Source organism: Rhineura floridana, chromosome 4 (genome assembly GCF_030035675.1).
Source record: "Rhineura floridana isolate rRhiFlo1 chromosome 4, rRhiFlo1.hap2, whole genome shotgun sequence".
NCBI classification, from domain to species: Eukaryota; Metazoa; Chordata; class Lepidosauria; order Squamata; family Rhineuridae; genus Rhineura; species Rhineura floridana.
In genome coordinates, this window is record NC_084483.1 from 33,565,894 (window position 1) to 33,589,739 (window position 23,846).

The 23,846-nt window shown below is 40.4% G+C and overlaps 1 protein-coding gene across 7 annotated transcripts in view; it reads right to left on the reverse strand.

Annotated features, from left to right (window-relative positions):
* GREB1 (growth regulating estrogen receptor binding 1) overlaps nt 1-23,846 on the reverse strand; it is a 155,642-nt gene that overhangs the window by 39,393 nt on the left and 92,403 nt on the right. For all 7 annotated transcript variants that reach the window (XM_061622750.1, XM_061622747.1, XM_061622751.1 and 4 more), the window contains 11 exons: nt 22,779-22,919; nt 20,493-20,606; nt 14,018-14,140; nt 11,743-11,886; nt 11,433-11,618; nt 8,711-9,061; nt 6,270-6,398; nt 3,061-3,186; nt 1,577-1,774; nt 1,305-1,485; nt 573-768 (listed from right to left, as the gene is read on the reverse strand). In XM_061622750.1, coding sequence (XP_061478734.1) covers nt 573-768; nt 1,305-1,485; nt 1,577-1,774; nt 3,061-3,186; nt 6,270-6,398; nt 8,711-9,061; nt 11,433-11,618; nt 11,743-11,886; nt 14,018-14,140; nt 20,493-20,606; nt 22,779-22,919 — 1,889 coding nt within the window. The remainder of the gene's footprint in view (nt 1-572; nt 769-1,304; nt 1,486-1,576; nt 1,775-3,060; nt 3,187-6,269; nt 6,399-8,710; nt 9,062-11,432; nt 11,619-11,742; nt 11,887-14,017; nt 14,141-20,492; nt 20,607-22,778; nt 22,920-23,846) is intronic.

The following is a 23,846-nucleotide window of genomic DNA, read 5'->3' on the forward strand; positions in this document are numbered from 1 at the left end:
AAAAGTTAGAGGATTTCAGCAAGAAGTTACAGGACATGCACTGATTGGACAGGACCAACCCAAAACTTTTGCAGATACAAATGGTATTGAAAGTGGAGTCACATATAACTATGCTGATATCACCATGAGCACAAATCATCATGAATGCATAATATTGCCGGGGGGGGAAGCTTATTGAGTGCACGCTAGAATCCTTTGTGGCGCTGCAGGGATATTGGAGCACAAATAGAGAACATTACATCCTCCTTGTCAACTGATGGATACCATCCATAAGTTCCACCCTTAATGGGGTTCTTAATGGGGAAAGGTGAGAGAATCGGGGCAAAAGAGAAGATATAAAGGGATTCAGAAAAAAAGAGAAGTGTCTGGGTATCAGTAAATATGGAGGGGAGCCCCATAATTTTGCTTAACACTTTTGTCATAGAACGTAACAGTGTGACTATATTATTATTTTATTTATATCCCGCCCTACCACCCAGCAGGTGCCCCGGGCGGCATTACAGGAACACCAGGTGTTAAACACCTGAAAAGAAAAGAAAAGCTCACATAGATCCTAAGAATTATCTTCTTACATTGTTGTATAATGAAGGCCAGTGGATTTCATTATAAGGGCTGATGCGGGTGTGTTGCGTTTGCAAGGCATAGGGGAAGGAAGTCACATGCAGTGTCACAATATTTGGGGCTTCTTTCACCTCCCTACAGTTTAGCAGTCTGTCCACAAGACCCATGGCTGGATCTGACTGAGAAGGATAAAGGCTGTGGACTGCACTGTAAAAAAAAAGAAACAAGAATACACACTTTTAAGTGTTAGCACTGTAAATATATACATAGAGCAGGCATAGAGAACCCGTGGCTCTCCAGCGGACTACAACTCCCAACATCCCTTATTATTAGGCATGCTGGTTGGGGCTAATGGAAGATGAAATCTGGCAACAGCTGCAGGGCCACAGGTTCCCAGTCTTTGACAAAGAGCAAAATTGATGCACATCCATTGATCTTTTTTAAACTCTCTCATAAGAAGAACTTTATTAATCAGATGCTAGGGTTAAACAACAGAGGACATTTTTTACAAAGACGCTTTAATATAAAGAACTGAAACTGTAAGGGTTACAGTTTATAGCACAGGGGTACCCCTACTTGCACTGGTTGTAATATCACAAGCAGTAACAAAGGAAGCAAGTTTGTATTTGGAGATGTGTTCGGAATAGCTTTAAAAAGATTGTACAACACAATACAATTGCCATTTGCAAAGAGTGTCTCCAGGCATCATAACATCATCGCCTGAAAAGTGAACTCATTCTTACCTCACGAGGTCCCAGTGAGCATGGTCATGGATCAACACAAAGAGAGTGTGTGGATTTTGCATAGAGTTTTGCAAAAAGGCCTTAAACTTAGTCTGGGCTTCTGCATCGAGTTTGACTACATATTGCTCAACCCTCTGCTTTGTAAGATGCTCCTTCTCCAAGCCCAGTTCTAATAAAACACCTAAAGAAAGACAATGAATGAATGAATACTGGCCAGTCGAAAAGCAAGTGTTGTTATCTCTGATTTTGTACACATTTTTGGCAATCAGCACCTGAATGCCAGAGGTGGAACAGGGTTTGCTGGTACGTCACTTCTGAAGGAGGGACACATATCAGAAAATCAACTTTCTCAAAGGAGCCCAAGTCAAGGTTTTGAGTACTGGAGTCTGCAATGGAGCAAACATGGGACAGCAATTTCTGAGCCACCGCAAGCTGGAAGGGGCGGATCTGATGCCGCTCCAGGTTATAACCTACAGGGAGGGAGAAAGCAAAAATATAGTGAAAGTCAGAGTTTAACCTTATTTAAATATGTATAAGTTCTCTTTTATTTATAGCATGAATGTTATAGATAGCCATGGGAGCATTTGGAACAACACTAGTGTGGGACACCTAAGTCTGCTTCCACTCTCTGCTTTGGAACACCATGATCTGATTACATGGGCTAACCTTTACAGGGAATCATGCATTAAGGATCACTGCTTTGGAGCAAGGAGCTGGGCCTCATGGAGGCAACTAGAGGTAACTGTAAGGAATGCCCAAGAAAAATAAAAGCCACTTATATAGGAAAAGCATGGATTCTCTATTCCCCATACATTTTGCTGTCTGCTTTTATTTTAAAAGCTGAAATGAAATTTCTCAGACATTTTTCCAGTAACATTTTTGTGAGTTTTATTTCTCATCCTATACAAAAAGGTTCATTTGCAGAATTTTCTCTGAATACAGTATATTCCACCGTTTTTTGTGGCTGCCACCATTTCCCCCACACAGTGCCCAGAATGACACTAAGTCTATGGCATTGTGGAGGATGCAAAATGGCCAGGCTGCCAACATTGTCGCTGCTGCTGCCACTTGCATCAACAGCAGCAAAAGAAAACCCTGTAAGGAAAAAGAAAGAAGCAGTGCTACTGTCACCGCTAATGGTGAGCCCTGCTCCAAGAAACTGTTGGAGAACTTCTCCTCCTTCCCCATTCCAAATAAGTTTGGTGAAATGGTCCCAGTTTCTCTGCCCACAAAGAGGGTTGAGAATTTTGAAAGGCCATTTGCACACAGCTCTACTTTTTGTTCATGGGTCGTAAACTTTACAATTAAACAAGGGCATATGATCTTCTCACCCGCTGGGTTATATTTTTCAGCTGACTGAAGCAGAGATGTAATTAATGACTAACAGATGCAGTTTATAATATTAGACTAATCAAGTTACATTTACTGAGTTCATGCATAAAGGCTCAGACCAGCAGAAGCATCCCAGAGAGGGAAGACCAAAGAACTAGCTAGTCCAGTACCCTGTTTCCCACAGTGGCCAACCAGGTGACTCTGGGAAGCTTAACACAAGCAGGACATGAAAGCAATGGTTCACTCCCAGTTCCTGTTTAGCTCTGAAGCTCATTGGATAACGTTGGGGCAAGTGACTGTCTCTCAACCTGTTGGGTCTTTGTGAGGCTAACATGCTGCTCCAAACCCCTTGGAGGAAGGGGTGGGATGGACACAGATGTGAAAAGGCAATCATCTTCATACGTTACATGCACACACCACTTACTTGTACACACAGCTGTTCCAGTTACATCCGCTGCTGTTGGTTTAGTTGCCAAAGCAGAAAGAGATGATGAAATGTGGGCTCTATTTTCTTGATAAAATTTGTCCAACAAGACATCAACATCACCATCTGGCAAGATGAAAGAGGAGAAAATGCCCATCATTAAACCATGAAATCACCCCTCTTAGTTTCTCCAAGCCATAACCAAGCCATGCAACATGTGAAATTAGCATTACATCTAACAAAAGGATTATGGCTCCTCTTCCCGATACAGAATGGGAAATAATTAAAAGACAGCGGACTGGCATTGGCATTAAATCCTACTACTGCAAGGTGAAACCCAGTGCAAATATCAGCATGACATTTGTTCAGATTCTTGGTAATTGAATACCTTGAAGTAGTTTGTTGTTGTCTACCAGAAGAGGGTCTGTGCAAGTCCCAGCCATTGTTTAATGACTGAACTTTAAAATATATATAGTTAAAAATTGTCCTTCACCTTTTGGAAAATCACCTTTGCCCCCACCAGTGGTAGAATTACTCTGAGAGGAAGTTCACAAACATTCTAACTATTGTGGAAGGACATTGCAGCTCCCACACTGAGGTTGAAGAAAAGTGCTTCTGTGTGCGTGTGTGTTGTCCAAGGGCCAAACTAAATGTTAGGTTAAGTATGTACCCTACTGTTGTGTGTGTACTTTTTTTCCCTTTTAAAACAATAGGTATGGAGGAGGGCGATTAGGTCAGGAATGAGACCACAGAGTGTAGAGAAGGCATTTTAACCCTTTTTCTACCCATGCTGTGATCCCAACAAAAATGCCCTCCAACTGCAATTTGCCTTGAAAAGGCAAATGCTACTAGTGCCAGTGCCAACTTCCCTCCTGAGACAAACTGCAGCATCGGGGTTGGGATTTTCACTGGGACCACAGCATAGAAAGGATAATGTATTTTTTTTAAAAAACACTTGCATGCTGTGGTACCAAGTCCTGATTAGTTCCCTAGCCAGCCCCCTGCTCCCCCAGCTGCTATTCTAAAAGGAAAAAAATACACACATATTAAATCACATGTTTTCCCTAAAATATAGTTTGGCCCTTAATCCACTGCAGCATTTCTACATTAGTGGCAGCAGTACTGCATGATAAGCAAAATGCATGATAAGAACAAAATGGTAAGAGGAGGCTTGTAGTGAAAACTTGCAACCCTAACTCTAAGAGGGGCAGATCATATTCAAAATCAGAGTTGGCCAAAGCAAAAGCACAGCTGTTTCACGCAATCCCTGTCGCTTTCTATAGATCAATATTGGGGATATGTCTAAGCATTAAGGATGCCTTCACTTGCAGCGGTGAGGCCAGAAAACAGTGATCCGCAAAATGGAACAACCTGGCGGTTCCTCTTCTCTTCCCCTTCCAAGTGTATCAGACATGTCCTGCACCCACTTCCCTGTCACCACCACCCATTAAAAACCAGGTGCATTTCAAAAGCTGTATTAATTCTTTGTCCTCGGCTCTGTCCATGATCAAGATCAAACATTAAAACTATCTGCATCTTAGACAATAATCAGGTGTTTGTGTCAGATAGTGAGTGTATGAAAAAACAAAGTCCACATCTACATCTATATATTGTACATTAATAACAAAAGAATTCATAAAACTTTTGAAATGCAAAAAATAATGTGAGTATTAATGACAAAGGAATTTATAAAACTTTTAAAACACAAAAAAATAAAAAGGTAAGCTAGAAAGGTTTTTTTAGTGTTTAGCTGAGACACTGCTGTCCATGGTACCTTCCCATTACTCACTATAAAATGGGCATATATGTATCATGGGCTCACATGCAGCATGCTGATTTAAGAGAATAAAATCCATTGGCCGGCTTGAAAATGCCATCACCTTGAACAAGGGTAGGGAACCTGTAGCTCTCCAGATGTTATTGGACTCCAGTTCCCCTGGTGCCAGAATGATATCAATTGGTATGTTGAGTATATCTAACAGCAGAGACGGGGAAACTGTGGCCCTCTAACTCCCATCAACCTCATTAGCATGGCCAATGGTCAGAGATGATGGGAGGTGTAGGCCAACAGCATCTGGAGGGCCACAGGTTCTCTGCCTCCACTTGAGAATGATACAGTCCAGTCTCAAACTTAAGGGCAAGGAACATCAAATACAGGCCTGTTAAAGAGTGAAGAAGGCAGGTGGGGGGTGGGGAATGCCATGTATGGCCTAAAGACAAGAGGAGCCCTGTGGTACTGATGGAGAAATATGCAGAGAAATTAGAAAGACTGAACTTCACATCATGGTAACAGATAATTAGCCAAATCTTTGGCTGATCTGTACTAGAGGTTTTACTTCAAAACTTAGCCTTAATGTTGAACAATAGAATATACAGAACATATGACATCTGGAAATAAAAGTTGAAAGCTCAATTTTAAGTATAATTTTATGCTTCTGGGTTATATTTTAATGTGATGGAAGAATGAAGCTGAATTAAATGAAGGTGAGCTACAGACGCACTCTGCTTCATTACAAATTGGAAGTTCTGTAATTTTCAGCAGGGGTTCTGCAGAATATTTCTAAATATGTTTGGCCTGGAAAAGTGCAATTAATGCCATAGTATGATGGACCATTTATTACGTGATGATGCAATATCTCTCACACACAATGTATTTCTGATGGTAAAGATGTCTAACATCCCAATGCTATTGGATGGCATTCTCTTTCAGAGTACATGGGATGAGGCTTAACAGTTCCTCCACTGGTGCAATATGGCACGAAGAGCATAGCCTCTAAAAGCTGTACTTACTCCTGCCAGAGCCTAGGATGGCAGTGATTTTCAAGTCAGGGCCCTGCCAGCCGCAGAGATTTCTGATAACATAGAGATTTACTGGATAGCCAGGCAGAGGGAGGGAGCTCTGACCACTCCTGAGGAAAAATGTTGAATTTCAATTTGCTATTGGTACCATCACAGCAGGGATGAGGGAACAACCTCCAGATGATGTTGGACTCCAACTCCCATCAGCCCCAGCCAAATGGCCAAATGGTCAGAGATGATGGAAACTGGAGTCCAACATCATCAGCAAGTGCTTCTGAACAGCAAAGGGCTGCCAGGGAAATAATGTTGCTGTGGGATTCCTGTCTCAATGTACATAATCCTGCCAGAAAGTCTACATCCTCAGAAAGTCTTTCAAATGACTGCCTCTTTATAGAGATCCCATTATATACCTGGGCAGAGAGTACTGAAGAAGGCTCCCAGAGCCTCTACTTTCCCAGTAACTAGTTCATAACTAACTTCCTTCTGGTATTCCGCTGGACTGAGCATGCTTTCAGACAGTATTCTTGCTTGGTATTTCCCTAAGAGATATAAAAAGGGGGAGGGGAAGGGGCTGTTATGTGCAATTCAGTTAAAATGCAATGACAACACACATAAAACTAACCACTGATAAAAATGTTACCAAATCATAGGGAGTGACCTAAAGGCACATGATATAGTAATTACTGAAGCTAAGCAGGTCTAGGTCTGGTTGGTGTGTAGATGGGAGACTGCCTAGGGACCTTATGTCAGTTGCCAAGTTCCATGGAAGAGGGTGTGTGTATAATGAACAAACATACATATCTACAAAAGAATTAGTCTTTTTCTCACAAACATCTGGATCGCCATATACTATGGCCCCAAAGATTTTGTTAGGAAGATGATTCAAAGGACAATATGGAAAACAATGACCAAACACAACCTTTGGGATTGCAATTTAATTAGTTTTCCCAAATGTGCCCTTGTTTATAGCAGAGGCGGTCAACATTGCGTCCTCTAGATGTTGCTGGACACCAACTCCCATTAGCCCTAGCCTGCATTCCTAATGGTCACAGATTATGGGAGCTGTAGTCCAATAAGTTCAGGAGGGCACTACATTGGCTATCCCTGTTGCTCTATTCTACTCTACTCTCTTGAGCCATTTTAAGTGTTTCTAAATAAGATTAGACATTCAATTCCCTTCTGAAATAAGAAAATCCAATTTTGAGTGAAATCTAAAGCTTGAGTAATAAAACTCATTTAGCCTGTTTAAAAGTAGTATCTTTGCTGGTTTATTCTATTAATTAATTCTTTGGGAAAGTCAATTAATTAGGGCTTGAGGCAGATAATCAGAATGTAATTAATCAGGGAAAGAACTTTACAACTTTAAAATAGCAGTAAAGACAGAGAGAAATAGCAGCGGCTATTGCAGAATTTGTAGCAGTTTGAGAAGCAGATTACTGAGGCCGTTAGGCCCAGGCCCAGGCATACACCTTAAAATTCAGACTCACAGAAGCAGACATACACCAGGCCCAGGGAAGGAACCTATTATGGTTTGAGTAATTCCAAATTTGTTTTACAGTACAATAATATGGTCAAATAAGAGAAATGATAGAATTTGAGGAACTGACAATGAAATCAAGTACACACAGATAAGCAAAAACATATCATTTACTACTCAAATATGACACAGAACAAGAACAGGTGAAAGAATACATGGCTAAATGGGCCCAGAATAGTAGTGATAACATACCAATAGACATTTGAGAAAATCTATGGACATTAGCACATAAATTTTCCTTCAACTCAGGGTTCAGAGAAAATTGTTGCAAAATTATGACCAGGTAGTATATAACTCCTGCAAAAATAAATAAGATAAATAAAAATTACCCACCCACATGCTGGAAATATCAGGAAGAGAGGGGTGATTTTTTCCATATGTGGTGGTAATGCAGACTAGCAAAAGATATTGGAAGATGATAAAAGATCATTTAATAAAATTTTTGGGTTATGAGATTACATCCAGAGATAGTTCTACTCAGTTATTTAGAGGGTTCAATAAAGAAGGAACATATAGAAATGGTATTTATTAACAGCCACTACAATTCTAGATGCAGGGAAATGGGGATTGGCCATGATTCCAACAATTACAGAATGGTACAGTAAAATACAGAATTATGTAATCATGTCAAATTTATCATATTATATTAGAGGTAGAGAGCAAATTTTTGGTCAAGACCTTTTTATCTTAAAATGGAGTAAATTTGTGGATTACTGTAGAGAATATGATTTACCCACAAGTATTGAATATGGTTTTTCAGTGTTCTGAATAAGTTTGATAATCTGGTTTTGTTTCTATAGTGTTCTCTTTGTTTCTAATGTATTATATTGTCTTTCTGGAATTATTAACAATATAACAAGAAAAAATTAATTAACCTAAAAAAATAAATTCACACTCACAAACTCCAACAAGGTTCAAGGGAAATTCAAAGTTCAAACATCAGAAGAGTATCAGTGAAAGTGTCCTTTTAAAGTAAGGCCAAAAACTGAACTGAGGATCCAGGGAAGGGGCTACCCAGAAGAAACGTGGAGCTACAATGTTTTTCTGCCTTTCCAAGCAGTGGGTGGAGAACAACCCACTTGGTGGTGTCCTAGTGCCCACTCAAGAACATTCGATCCCCAAACAAACCTTTCCACAAATGTGCCCTAATACATAAGCAGGTATATGAAATTTCTGTTTTTTATGTGCCAACAGGTAAAATATACTGCATTTTAGTCTGCTAACAACTGACCCTACCTGGGGCAAAAAACCATAAGGGCACTCAGTAACAAAAATACTATAAAATGTCCCAGGTTTTTTTCCTTAATAGCTCACCTGTTACAGCAATGCAAGAATCAATGGTTCTGTTTCTACAAGTGCATATGATCACCACATAGTTAGTCTTCACTAGCTTTCCCTCAATGAGCATCTTAAACATTTCTGAGATCCCCTCAGCTAAAGAATAGTTGCACTCAATGATGTGAACACTGTCATTACACGAACTGGCTGCCAATCCCGCTAGCCAAGGAAGCTGAGCTGATGTCACTGGGGCAATTGGACCAGGAACCTGAGGAAAAGCTTGTGGAATGGCCTGTTGATACTGACGAATTTCAGAAAGATGAGACTCCCGCCATGAACGCATGAATATCTGTTCCAAGTCCTCAATCAAAGGCACTTGGTCTGAAGCTGTGGAAACATCAACATGGTATCAAAAGCAGGCAAATATTAGGGTTTAAATCTGCTAACAAAACTACCACCCTGCTCTTTTCTGAGCAAAACAGCTAAATTAAATGTAATTTCAAAGGCTTTCCTAACATTACACCTTATGCAGTAGAATTAATGTGTCATTTTTGTGTCAGCTAAATACATTCTGCAAAGTGGTAAAACCACTTTCCAGAGCCCTTTATGTCCTTTGTAGATGTCTTTATTTAGAGTAGAATATTATTGCAAGTGAAACTATTAATATAGGTAGCCCATAAAACATATGCAGTTCCCAGGTCATTATTCTGTAACTCAAGAGCTTCACACTGTTCCATTTATATTTTATTATAAGTGGTAATTCTAGTACTCATAGTAGTAGAGATAATATCAGGAAAACATAATGGTTAGTAAAATATGCAAAACACATTTAAGCCTGCATTTTTATTGTTTTGGCAAGGTTTGCATCTTTCTCATTAGAAGTCCCATTTCGCTTTTATCTTCAAATCCTCCTGGAAATTACTATTTCTAGCCTCACTGCATATACTGCTAGAATTTTGAGAGATATAACCAGAGTTGTTCATATTACCCCTATCTGGAAATATCTACATTGGCTGCTTATTCAGAGCCAAATTTAAGGTACTGCTGCTTACCTTTAAAGTATCAAAAAAAAGGCTTGGGGCCCAAATACCTGAAGGAGTGCCTGTGCCCAAACCAGGCTGCCCATGTCTTAAGATCTTATGGGGAGGCCCTGTTCCAAGTACTTTCTTCAGTAGAGGTATGCTATGCTTCTACAAAAGAGAAGTCATTTTTGTGGGGTCTTTGGAATGCCCTACCTAAGGAGGGTTGCCTGGCACCGACACTGCAAGCTTTTCAGTACCAGCTGAAGGCCTTCTTTTTTGCCCAGCATTTCAGAGTGTAGATGGTTTTTGGAACTATGTTCCGCTCTAATTTTAACTTTGAGGGGAAGGTCTTATTGTATTTTGCTGTGCTTATTTTAATTTGCATTTACATGGGAATTAATTTTATTCACACTTCTGCACACTCCCCTTCATCTGGTGAAGAAATGTTTTAATAAATAAATATAAATAAATGTACCACCTGCCTATTGTGGGATGGTGTTCACCATATCAAAGCACAATAAAATCACACATATTAATTATATGATTTGTATGATTAGATGGAGGCTAACAGGTTATGTGTGGCTTGAAAAACTGAATATATTGTGTAGACTACATTTAACTGAAATTCTGTCCATTTCTACCCTATACTGTGAGCTCAAGGTATATTACAACCTGGGGCATGGCCAATCATTGGGGGGGGGGGGGTGGAGAGAAGAGGGCTGGATTCAGTCTTCCACCCTCCAAAAGTTGATCAAACCTGACAATGAACTTCCTGATATGTGCACTCATAAATCCAATACAAGTGCAAAGTGTTGAAGCTGCATTCCCTACGCAAAGGATTCCCCATCCACTGTTCCTTTGCATGCATTGGACTCATCTAGAAGGGTGACCTATGCATGGAATCATCCCTGAAATCAGTAATTAGTTTGTATTGCAAAATATTATTGTTATTATTGTTATCTCACCCTTCCTTCTGAAGGGGTTCACAGCTACTCCACAGCTGCCAAATGCAGAAATCTGGAAAGGTGAGTTCTTTCCCCCATATCAGGTTTCAAATAAAATTATCATGGCCTTTAATGTCAACAGAACCTTTGAATGGAGACTTAAGGGTCAGTTGGCATATAATGCCACACCATGGCTTGGCTCTTGCATGTTCTCCCTTACTCTCCCCTGGTTTGTAGGGAACATGAAAACCACAGTTTGCAAGTTTAAATGCAATGTCAAACTAAAATAAATTAAGTGGAGCTTGCAAAGGGAAGTTCAAGGTTCAGTCACATAATGCCAAACAAGCTCTTGAATCTTCATTATCATAGAGCTAAGCTTCTGAATGGTAAAGTTTGTTTCCTTTATGTTGTTTTATTCTCTGACACTGAATTTTCATGCTGAATTTTTTATTATGCTTTGTTTGTTTTTATTACTGTGTGATTATTATTCGATTTTAATGTTTTACTATCTGTAAAGCTGCTCGTGTTATTGGGTGGCACAGAAGTGCTGTTTGTTCATAAATAAATGAATGAATAATATATTTATAATCTCACCTATTTTACTTATTTCTGCTATATATTTCTAAGACACAGCTTATCCTGTGCTTCATGTACAATGAGCGCATAAACAACCCCACCCCAAGTGTAATATATCCACTTATAAAGCCTCTTTTTTCATTGACCATTTGCAGATTTGCTTACTCATACCAAAATCTTTTGAGATGTGATATTGGTTGAAGGAGGAAAACTTACCAAGTTGAACGAGGTAATAGACTGTTAGTAACAGCTGCATTTCCTCTGAAATTGGTTGTATCGCGGAGGCTCCATATTGTTCATAAGCTCTAGAGAGAGACTGTGCATTCTTATAACATGTAGACAAAAGAGGGCTTACTATGACATCATTAAGGTTCCCACAAAGATAAGGGAAGTTTCCATGCCCTGTGAAACAAAGTAAAACATATTGGATTCCCTGTGTCCAAGGCAAGAGTAAATATGTTATAGGGTAAAAAAGGAGGCCACATTTGTTTAAAGAACTTCTTTTATACATTGTGTGATGTGTTACCTTTAAATATGACTGGCTTTGCTTTATATATTTTAAGCAGGTTGTCAGGAACTGAAACTGGCTCTCCAGAGGCCACCACTGGAGAAGACACTGGTCCTGCCAAGGCAGCATGAGGTAAACAGGACACCCCTCCTCCTCCTCCATCTGTGAATCAATTCAGAGTGTTTAACCAGAAATAAATGACTGCAAGAAAGATACTTGTTAAAAATGCTGGCTTATGAGGTGGGGTGGGGACATTGATCCACTTCTGCTTTTAATCCCTGTGTGACAACAAGGGCCAATCAACATAGCCTAAGCATTGATTGCTCCTGTCAATGCTATTCTTTCCAACCCGGCAACTTAGGGCTCAATCACATGGAGGGTTAATGCGGATCTGGTGCTTTTTGCAGATCCTTTTAATTTGGACCGTTTGCATGACGTTTTTGCCAACACAAGTGCATTCAGCTGTTATTGCCTTTAAATCCGGATTAAATCAATGCAATAAAAATCCAAAATTGGTTTGAAAATCTGCACCCGTTTTGGTGCCCGCCTGCTGTGTGGTTGCTTTCTCAGCTGTTTTTGGCTGCACGGGTTGTTTGCCATTTTAGATCCTCCCTTCCTCCACCCCGTACACTGTCTATGGACATCATTTTGTTTCCTGCTGCTGATGAACAAACTTCTGGTCACTCCAGCCTTCCTTTCCCCCACTTCTCCCCCACCCCGAACAAGATCCCTCCCTCAGTCCTTTAAACCAGCAATGCGCTCAGTTTACCTGCCATTTTTACTTTTCTCTCAACACATATTTTTGTATGTTATGCTAAGGCATATGGCGCCATCCTCATCATGCTCCTTGGTGGCCCCGGGAGGGCAGCAGTGGCAGAGGAGGAACCCCCGCTTGGCCGTCAGTGTATCTCATATGCTCTAGTCTTCCTTTCCCCCACTTCCCCCCCAGCAAGTTCCCTCCCTCGGTCCTTTAAACCAGCTATATGCTCTGTTTACTCGCTGTTTTACTTTATGAGCCAGGCGGGGGCAGCGAAGGAAGAGAAGGGGCGTTACGCTGCCACTCTCCCCTGTGCCTCCCTCTGCCTGGGGGAAGAGGAGGAGGAGCCGCTTCACTCTGCACCAGGGTATTTGGGGCCGGTGCTCAGGGCGCAGATGGGCGATCAGCCCCTCCCCCTCCCCTTCCCTTTAAGGCAGTGGTGGCGGCGGCAGCAACGGTGAGCAGTCCTGCCGGCCAGCGAAGGCTGCCTTCCCTACAGCCAGCGTGAAAGCTGCCCGCAACCAAGGGGGAGGGAAGAGATGCAGCCCAGAGAGCAGGACTTGCTGTGGGATGCGCCAGGGCGGCCCTGCTTGGTTTTTTGGAGGGGAAAGAGAGGGGGGTTGACCTGACCCCCCCATCTAACACTTTCCGGCTGGGACACAGCCCGTGGAAAGCTCCTGCAGGAGCCCTGTTGCAACTAAGGTCTCGTTCACAAAGAGGTTGTGTGCGCACACACACACAAACACAAAAATATATACACTGCGCACTATAAACATTTCATTTCTTCTTCACAAACAAGGGCTTTGTCTAGAGGAAATGAAACTGACAACAGAAAAAAAGTAATTTGGTGTCAGTTCCACCCCCCACTGTCTACTGCCTTAGTGTGAAATTGACAGAAAACCCCTCCCCTTCTTGATTAGTGATGGGGATGTTCCGGAGGGAGTTAACATGTAAATTTGGGGGCGGGGCCACAAGGAAACAGTGATAGTAATAAACACAAATGTGTGTGAATGCAAACAGCAAATTGGAATGTAGGGAGGACGGATGTGTGTGAACCATGGAACCATCGTGAAGGGAAAAGCTTCATATTCAATATGGATTTTAGCTCCCATGTGAACCTGGCCACAATCTCTCTACAGTCACCTGGAAGCAACCATTCCATCAGGTAGCAGAGGGGGAAGCAGAGCTAAAGAACTTTATTTTCCTAATAATGTTAATATTTTGTTATTTAAATTTTTGTGCACTGTATTTTTTTCTGATGTGTATTTTGTATTTGTGTTTATTTTATTTTTTTGTGAGCCGCCTTGAGGGCCTTTTGGCCAAAAGGCAGCATAGAAATAGAATAAATAAATAAATAAATATTCCTTCTGCTCTGCTGAGAGACCAGCTGCCTCTTCCTTAACTGTCACCTAGCAGCAACCCTTCCATCAGGCTGCAGTGACGTTATACAGAACCGTTTGGTCAGCCAATTTGCAAGCCGGGACATGGCCACAGCTCATCTAATACAAGGCAATTTAAAAAAAAAACTTCACTTACCATTTTTATTTCTGTTTGTGACCGGTGGATTGGCTTGCAAATTCCAGGCTTCATTGGATGACGGAGACTCTGGTGACCATCCTTTGTGGCGTTTTTTAGGAGGACCTGGGTTTGTTAGGGTGCCTAAATGACATAAGGAATCCAGAAACTGCTATTTAAAAATGACCCATGTTTTTCATTTTGGGAAAGTACATATCTAAAAAAAAATAATCATGCTGTCTTTCCACACGCCCAAGACGGTATGTAAAACCTAAATACACTCTAAAAACATCAATAGTACTAAACCTATGTTCATTCAATAAAACACAAGCAATAAAACATGAGCTACTGGGCTAAGTTCAAAGTTGTAGTTTTGGTGTACAAAGCCCTATACAGCTTGGGACCAGGATACCTGAAAAACCCATCTTATTTATTTATTCATTTATTGCATTTGTGTACCGCCCCATAGCCCCCATAGGGCAGTTTACAACATCTTATCCCTTATATACCCAGTTGATCACTGAGCTCTGCAGGTGAGGGCCTCCTGCAGATACCATCTTATCAGGAGGTCCATTCTGCACAACATAGGAAACAGACCTTCAGTGTTGTAGCACCTATCTTTCGGAATTCCCTCCCTTTAAATATTAAGACAGGCACCATCTCTGTTATTTTTTCGGCACCTACTTTATGTTGGTCAGTGAAGCAGGCTGTGAGACTCACAGACAGGGTTTTTTAGCAAAGAGAGTGAAACCTGAAGCAGAAGGGTTAAGCTGTGAGAACAGAGTGCCAGGTTTGCCAAGGTCAGCAGCTGGCTGGGAAGCCTGATAAGGTGGGATGCTTGGAAAAGCTCAGTGTGGTGGGAAAAGCTGTCTGTGAAGAGAACTATGTCTAATGTCTTTGCCTAGTAAAGACTCTTACAAGAAACTTGCCTGGCCTGGCTTATTCCTGTTCTATGCGACTCTTGGATTCCATCCTTGTATGACCTATACACGCACACGCCAACAGGGGTTATGGGCCCAGCTTATCATACAAGGTAGCGGGTTCGAGAGTGTTGACGTGACGTTGGTGCAGAGAGAAACAAAGTGCAAGAAAGAGGCAAGTAAGAGTAGGCAACATGGCTGTAAACCTGTTATCCAGGATGCCGATGGAGAGGCTGAATGCTGTAAACTACTCCAGCTGGAAATGGAGAATGAGAGCAGTTCTGATTAAAGAAGATTTGAATGATGTCGTAGAAAACCCCCCTCCGGCAGCTCCTTCAGCAGCGTGGTTGAAGAAAGATGAGAAAGCGAAGGCTTTTATTACTCTGGGGCTGTCTGATTCTCAACTGTTGCTGGTGAGTAATGAGCCGACAGCTAATCAGATGTGGGAGAAGCTAAGAGCTGCTCATGTGCAGCAAACTGCTGGGAGCAGGCTGTGTTTAGCACGGAAACTTTATCAGATGCGTTTTACAGATGAAGTGACTATGACAGAGCATCTGGCTGAATTACGTAGATTAAATGCTGAGTTGCAAGATAGAGGAGTGCATCATAGTGACATTCAGATGGTCTATATACTGTTATCTTCATTTGATCAAAAATGGGAGGTCCTGGTCTCTAGTCTGGAAACTTTACCCGACGGACATCTGAATTTGGACTTTGTAGAACAGAAACTTCAACAAGAGTGGAGTAGAAGACAAGAGAAGAAGAAAACAGAGTTAAAAGAGACTGTGGCTGTACAACAACAACAGAATCAAAGAAGCAGGCAAGAGAATAAAATATGTTATTTTTGTGGGTCCCGTGGACATGTACAGAGACATTGTTTAAAGAAGAGGAATAACAGGGACTTTGGAAGTCAGAGAACAAGCATGAACTTTGTTACTAAAGAGGACAATAAACTCATTAACTCTAAGTGGCTTCTCGACAGTGGAGCGTCTAATTGCCTAATCACAGACTCTAGTTTATTTTACACTTCAAAGCCGGCGCAGGAGAAACTTTATCTGGCTGACGGATCGACTCAGGATGCAATTGCAAAAGGCACGCTCAGGTTGAGTAATTTGGGAACTATATTAACAGATGTGTTATTGGTTTCTGGTTTAAAATATAACATTCTATCAGTAAGAAAATTGGCTCAAATAGGTTGTAAAGTTACATTTGAAGGGGATAGATGTTTTGTGAGAAAGGATGGTGAAATATGCATGCAAGGGAAATTACAGAACCAAATGTTTATGGTTGAGTGCAATCTTGATAAACCCACGTGTGCTTGGATAGGAGTTAATAAAAATAAACATGATAATTGTTTACATGAATGGCACAGAAAATTAGCACACACACATTTCGAAAAGGTACAAAACACCCCAAAGCATAGTCAAGATTTCAAATTAACACATTGTGAGCATGTGGATGAATGTGAGGTATGCTATAAAACAAAAATGACTGTGACTCCGGTAAATAAGAGCTGTGAAAGCACGACTACTGAACCCTATCAGCTCATACATGTGGATTTGGCTGGACCTTTCCAGTGCTCAAAAGGTGGAGCAAGGTTTTATTTAGTGATTGTGGATGATTTCTCCAGATTTACACATGTGTTCTTATTGAAAAAGAAAAGTGAAGCAGAAGAGAAATTGAAGGCATTTATACAGAGGACAGAGACACAATATGGGGTTGTTATCAAAAATATCAAATCAGATCAAGGTGGGGAATTTACCAGTAATTCATTTAAAACATATTTAGAAAAGAAGGGAATAATACAGAGTCTCACTGCTCCCTTCAGCCCATCCTCCAACGGAACTGCAGAGAGGAGGAACCGGTCATTGCAGGATTCAATGAGAGCCATGCTAGCAGATGCTGATATGAATAACACTTATTGGGGTGAATGTATTCTGTACACTGTTTATATTCAGAACCGCCTTATGCACAGAACAATAGGCATGTCTCCCTATGAGAAACTGACTGGAAGAAAGCCCAGGGTGAAACACATAGAACGTTTTGGGGCAAAATGCTGGGTACATGTTGCAAAACAGAAAAGGCATGGTAAATTAGGCTCAAGAGCTCAGGCAGGACGCATTTTGGGATTTCAGAATTCATATTATAGAGTTTGGTTGCCTGAGAAACAACAAGTAGTGTTAAGCAGAAGCATAAAGGTGATAGATAAACCTTGGAGAGACAGTCAAACAGTTCTCCTAGATAGTGCAAGCAAGCAGGAAGCAGCAGATGTTCCTTTTGGGCAGCAAATTCCATTAAGAACTGCATTGACTGGTCTAATACACGGTGGCAAACGTACTGTAAAAAGGCTGAGAGGTGAAGACATGGCAATGCAAGATACAGAAATGCCAAGTACAAGTGCAGACACAGGTGCAGGTCCAAGTAAAATTGAAAGTGAGGAAGAAATGGAAATAGATAATGTTAGAAGGTCAGAAAGAAAAACGAAAGGTCAACCACCTCAGAGATTCACATTTAATGTTACACAACAGAATAATGAAACAGATAAATATCCAGTAGAATGGGAAAAAGAAGGACCAATAGATAAAGAAACAATGGATCTCATGTGGAAGTTTTGTGTTGAGGAATGAAATATAAATGTATTATCAAATAAAAGTGAACAAAAATGACTCCGTAAAACCTGTGTGAATAAAGAAATAAAGAGACAAGAACTGAACTGAAAATGTAAATAGAAACTGTAAGAAAACAAACCACGTACTGATATATATTGTAATGAAAAGTTAATATTGTAGAAATGTAATAATGAACAATGAAGTTTTGTAATCTGTGAGTCTCAGGTGGGGGCTGTTGGTCAGTGAAGCAGGCTGTGAGACTCACAGACAGGGTTTTTTAGCAAAGAGAGTGAAACCTGAAGCAGAAGGGTTAAGCTGTGAGAACAGAGTGCCAGGTTTGCCAAGGTCAGCAGCTGGCTGGGAAGCCTGATAAGGTGGGATGCTTGGAAAAGCTCAGTGTGGGGGGAAAAGCTGTCTGTGAAGAGAACTGTGTCTAATGTCTTTGCCTAGTAAAGACTCTTACAAGAAACTTGCCTGGCCTGGCTTATTCCTGTTCTATGCGACTCTTGGATTCCATCCTTGTATGACCTATACACGCACACGCCAACACTTTAGACCTTCCTCTTTCAACAAGCCTTTTAAGTAGAGACCTTATCCCAGTCTGCATCTGTGTTGGAATTGCTTTTAATATGTTTTTAAATCTTCTTTTTTTTAAAAAATAGATGTTTTTAAAGCTTTTAAAAATGTTTTTAAAGATGTTTTGTTTAACATCTTATTTTGTTTTAATATATTTTAAAGTCTGTTTTTATGATGTGTTGAAGTGTTTTTAGTGCTTTTGTTTGCCACTCTGGGCTTCTACTGGAGAAAGGGGGGAGAAAGGGTGGGATATAAATCTAATAAATAAATAAATAAATAATCAGTTTTTCAAAGGTTAAAATGGCACATTGCATCACCAACAAAAATCAGTGGAGAAAACAGCATAAATCCACAGCAAATACTAGGGAAGAACTAGAAGTTACAACGAACCAGGAGTAATATTAAATCATGCACTGGGTCCCCTGGACATTATGAGGAAGAACAAGACATGGATCCATTCTTTTCAGTGACAGGTCTGTGTTGTTCATACTGCTCAGTTCTGCCCTCAAACAAACTGAGAACAGAACAGTGGTATTTGAAAAAGCAACGTAGCATGTCAAATGCTGCACCAGATAGCAATAAAATCCTTTTAGATTAGATGTCTGCTGTGCACTTATATGATCTGTCTACTTCTTGGACAAGAGGAACTGCTTACATTGTGAACACATTTACTGCAATAGTCCAACCTTACTTGATGCTTATTTGAGGATACTTTCTGCAAATCATTTCTCCTTCAGTACTCGCACCAGCCATTTCTTCATTTAAACTTGCATCCCCCTAAGGCTACTTTTTGCAAATAAAGTATAATGTGGTATCATTGCATAGTCTGTCCCCACTCCATGCAGGTACATATCCTCCAACTCAAAGGCAGAGGACTATTTACACTGGGGAAATGGAGAAACACCCATTCTCCACTTCTCTGGTCTTCAAAGCAGCCTTGTGGAACTGCAAATTAGTTAATTTCCAACAAAACCAGGAGATCACGGACCTTCCATGACTAGTTTGGTCCTCAATAGGTATAGGCTTGCAACCGTACGCGAAGCATTACGAAGTGTCTGTTTTATTTATATTACAATTTTACCACACGATGGCAGCATACACCATTTGTGCTACAGTTGAGCTATTCATTTATCTTTTTCTAGCAAATCCAAAGAGAAAGCCCAGGGGTCACTAAAACACAAGCACTGTAAATTTCCTGTCAGGGTCTCAGGCTGACCTGTGTAAAAACAACACATACCAGTAAATCTGACAGCTGGGGGGGGGGTTGAAATCAATTTCCTAAATAAGCAAGTATTTCAGTTCTGTCCACGAAGCAAAGTTAGCCCCTGGCTGAAGAGACATAGAAATGAAACACTTTGCCAGAGCTGTCTAGTAAAGATTTCACTAATGTTTATTGTCCTGTACTTGTACTATGAATAGGAAACTTTGGTTCCTGGCACAGTGTTCTCTGTTCATAGAACATCTATGGCATGGGAAGAGTTCCTCTTCACTGAGAGTGCTAGATTCCATTCTGACAGGCCCAGAATGTTAAAATGTACTTGTTATGTTTGTTCAGAACTAACACATGTATGGACTTCTGTGAACCCAGAAGGCACAATCATTCTCAGGGGGTGGCGGTGGAATCAGTTTCAGAAATGTTCAGCTGAACTTAAAGCTATTTACCTAGACGTTTCAATGGGACTGCAGTACAAATATTGATCAAATAATGATATATATACAGCCCTTCAGTATAAATATTTCCATTACACAAGACAATAAAAGAGGGAAATGTGTGTACACTAGAGCTTGGACGAACACCCGTAATACAAATTAGATAAGACAATAGTTTTAAACAGAGAAAAATATCAAGAAGAACTAGAAAAATGGAGTTTATTAACCAACTATGTAAAAAGGAAATTAGGAATATCTGGTGATGGAGTGGGATACTTTCTTTTGTAATGCAGAGCTGTGCATTGGGGGGGGAAGTAACACAGTACAGCTCTGTAGGGTGTGTGTAATAAGAGCTTTTCTGATTTAATAGTTTTGTATACGTTTATTCTTCTAATCAATTAGTATTGTGAGAGTGTCTATTGTTGTAAATTTTGTGAGTCTTTTATAGCAAAATAAACTAGATCCCACAGTCTACCAGGGAGGTTACCCGATCAAAAAATGAGATGAGATTAGTCTAGCAGGTTTTGTTCTTGACAAGAACAAATTTCTATAAAAATCATTTTTTTAAAAGTTTTTATTGATGCTAGATATATGTTTTTATCTCACATTTTTATTATGTTTGTTCAATTGTTTTGTTTTTAACATTTGTATTGTTAAGCTGTCTTGCAGGGCTTGTCCTAAATGGCAAGGTAGAAATATATTAAACACAGAAAAACAAACAAACAAAACAAAATGAGATACCTAATACTGATGGTCTTGCCACAGAAGATACATTGCTTTTGACTGAGTGCTGCTGGGAAGAGTCTTTGCCGTTGTAAACAGGGAGGCATGCTGTCGTTGGGAGGTGATCAGGTGCTGGGTCAATGAGAAAGAGAGGAAATAGGGAGTAAAATGTTATTTCACAGATACAGTTGCACAGCTTACTGGATAGTACATGGCAGAGTCCAATCCTTCAGGATCCCTTTCAGTAAGCAATGGTGCATTTCTGTTGAACTCACTAGAGATATATCAACTAAACAACTATGTAATATTGTCACAGCCACCTAGCATAGCTCAGGGGCTTTGCTAAATGTGAGCTGAACTGCCCAGTCAAATAACATTGCCCAACGGAGAATAAAATAAAAAAAATACTATCCTATGAGCACATGTTGTCAATTCACAACACAGAGCAAGGCTAAAGAATAACAATAATTGCTTTTTGCATACCAGTTGGAGACATCTAGTATGCCATCTCATCTCTATGCAATGGGCTGTGGCTTTTAGCTCAGTGTGCATTCCTGAGTTGGACTAATGCTATTAGCAATATCACATTGGACAATGGACATTTGTTACCCCAGCCACTAGACTGATTTCAGAAAGGCAACTGTAGTTGCCTGTTAAGAGTCTGCATGCATCTGAAGAAATGGGCTCTACTCCACGAAAGCTTATGTCACCTTGTTACATGTCATATAATCTCTTCAAATGGGCCTTAATGCCTGAGATACATATTTTTAGGATCCACCCTGTTTTTCTGATTGTAAAATTGTTTTGACTTATTTTAGTATTATATTTTTGCATTGTTGTAACCCACCCTAGGATCTTATAGTGAAGGGCAAGTAAGAAATCTATGAAATAACTTTTATTATTATTATTATTATTATTATTAATAATAATAATAATAATAATAACAACAACAACAACAACAACAACAACAATAATAATATTTCAGTCTCTAAGCTGCTATAGTCTTGTTCATGTTTCAGAGTTCACTGGCACCATATACTGTGATGAGTGCTGAACTTTGCAAAAAAAAAAGTTAGAGGAGGAACTTTTTTTATTACCAGTGGCATTCTACTAGTTATTTTATCTTGTAATTGTGGCGTTTGCACAGTTAGTTTTGTGCCATCATTAATAGGTTATATTTTCTTTTTGATAATTAAATCTGTAGCGAGTGGATTTTTCTTTTTAAAAAGGGCACTGCAAAATAATCAGATGATCATCTCTGCTATTAAGATTCTTGGGCTGCAAGCAAATCTGCACAATTACTTGGGAGCAAGTCACACTGATCTCAGAGGGACTTATTCCTTCAGAGTTAATTATGCGTGTCTTTTAAGAATCCAACAGAGCAAGTCTGATTGACCTTGACAGGCTGTGCAATCCTGTACTTGTCTACTCAGAAGTAAACCCCATTGAGTTTAAGTGGATTTAATTCCAGGTAAGTATGTATAAGACTCCAGTCTTAAAATGATGTGTTGATTTAAGATAACTGATGGATAATATCTAGAAAGGCTCTTCATACTCTTATCAACAGAAATGATTGCCAGTGAAAAGAGTAAAGGCAGTCACAGCCCAAAGAGCTAATCCTGCCTCACCTTGTGCCATGTATACTTACACAGAGAGATGCTTTCTCCGAAGCTACATCTATATCATATATAACTGACCTCCACAAGAGAGCTCATGCTCATTCACACTAATCCTGTGCCTGAATGGCAATTGCTTGCAATCCACAATACACATGCAGAGGGCAATCAAAGTGCTGGCAGGAATGAAGCCTCACAGTGTACTTAATTTCCAGGCACTTGTTTCATACAGCTGCTTCTAACAGTGGAAGGTGAAGCAACGTCTCAGCTCCCACCAAAGAATCAGCTACATGAGCAGTCTTTTGACTTTTTTCAAATCTTGGGCCCACCTTTAATCCAAACATAGATTTGGGGGCCCATGTATTAATTTTTTTACCGTATATCTGTACAGTGGTCATGCTGCTCTTGCGACCCACCATCTGTAGACTAATGACCTAGATGAATCACCAATGTGCTCTTTGCCATAAGCCTTTGACACTCTTTGGCAGGGCTGGTCTTCCATTTATATCATGATTAGCTGCCTGTAGCTATCCAAGCCAGCCTTCCGCAAGTTGGTGCCCTCCAGATGTTTTGGGCTACAATTCCCATCAGCCCACCAAGCTGGCTGGTGATGAATGGAGCTGATCCCAGCAGTGCACAGAAAGAAAAAATGCAGAATGTGACATCCTAAATGAGAAGATTTAGTTACCCATCGGATGCATCCCAGCTTGAATTATGGGATGTGTGGCTAGAGCTGGCTCCATGACAGTTCCTGAGGAGCCTGTATTCTCTGAAGGCTGGGACAATGTGTTGGAGCAAGTGCTGGATGAGGGCTGCTGGCTTCTGAACTCTAACAAAAAAAAAAGCAAGATGCTCCTTATCTAGTGAGAACTGTTCACTATATATCTGCAAACCTATTCGGCAACAGTTGAACTTCTACAGTTTTAGCACAAAGCAGAGTCACATATATTGTTAGTTCAAAGGGGGAAACTATATCAGATCATTGCTTCTTACATTAATCCACCCACTTGTAAGCATCCCACCTTTCTCCAAAGTATTCAGAGTAATATTTTAGAATTCACAACAACTGAGTGAGGTAGATGAGACCGAGGAAAGCTGGGCTTTGCCCAAGACTAGCCAATAAAGGTCAATTCAAACTTTTTGCATATAAGCCATTAGGTTGTATCTAATTGGGGTCATATCCACACCGTACATTTCAAGCAAATGGCTTTCCCCGAAGAATCCTGGGAATTGTAGTTTACCTCTCACAGAGCTAAATTCCCAGCACACATAACAAACTACAGTTCTTTGGGGGAGCCACGTATTTTAAATGTATGGTATGGACGTGATCTGATATTACTCAGAGTAAACCCACTAAAACTAATAGATCTAATTCAGTGTTCTTCAACCTTGGGTCCCCAGATGTTGATGGATTACAATACACATCATCCCTGACCATTGACTATACTGTCTGTGGATGAGAGGAGTTGTATTCTAACAACCTCTGGGGACTCAAGGTTGAAGAACAGTGATCTAATTTAGTCAAGTCCATTCATTTCAATGGTTTTATCCTGAATACGACTAACATTGGATACAACCCATTGTTTGCAGTTGTAAACTCTACCAAGTGTAAAACAAATATGCATGTTTGCAAACCCACAGCAGACATGTACTGATCTTTACAGCTGAGCAAGACTATGAATGTGAGTTTCCCACATCAAAATCCAACATGCTAGCCATTGCACCACAGTGGTCAGATTCAGGCACTCACCTAAGT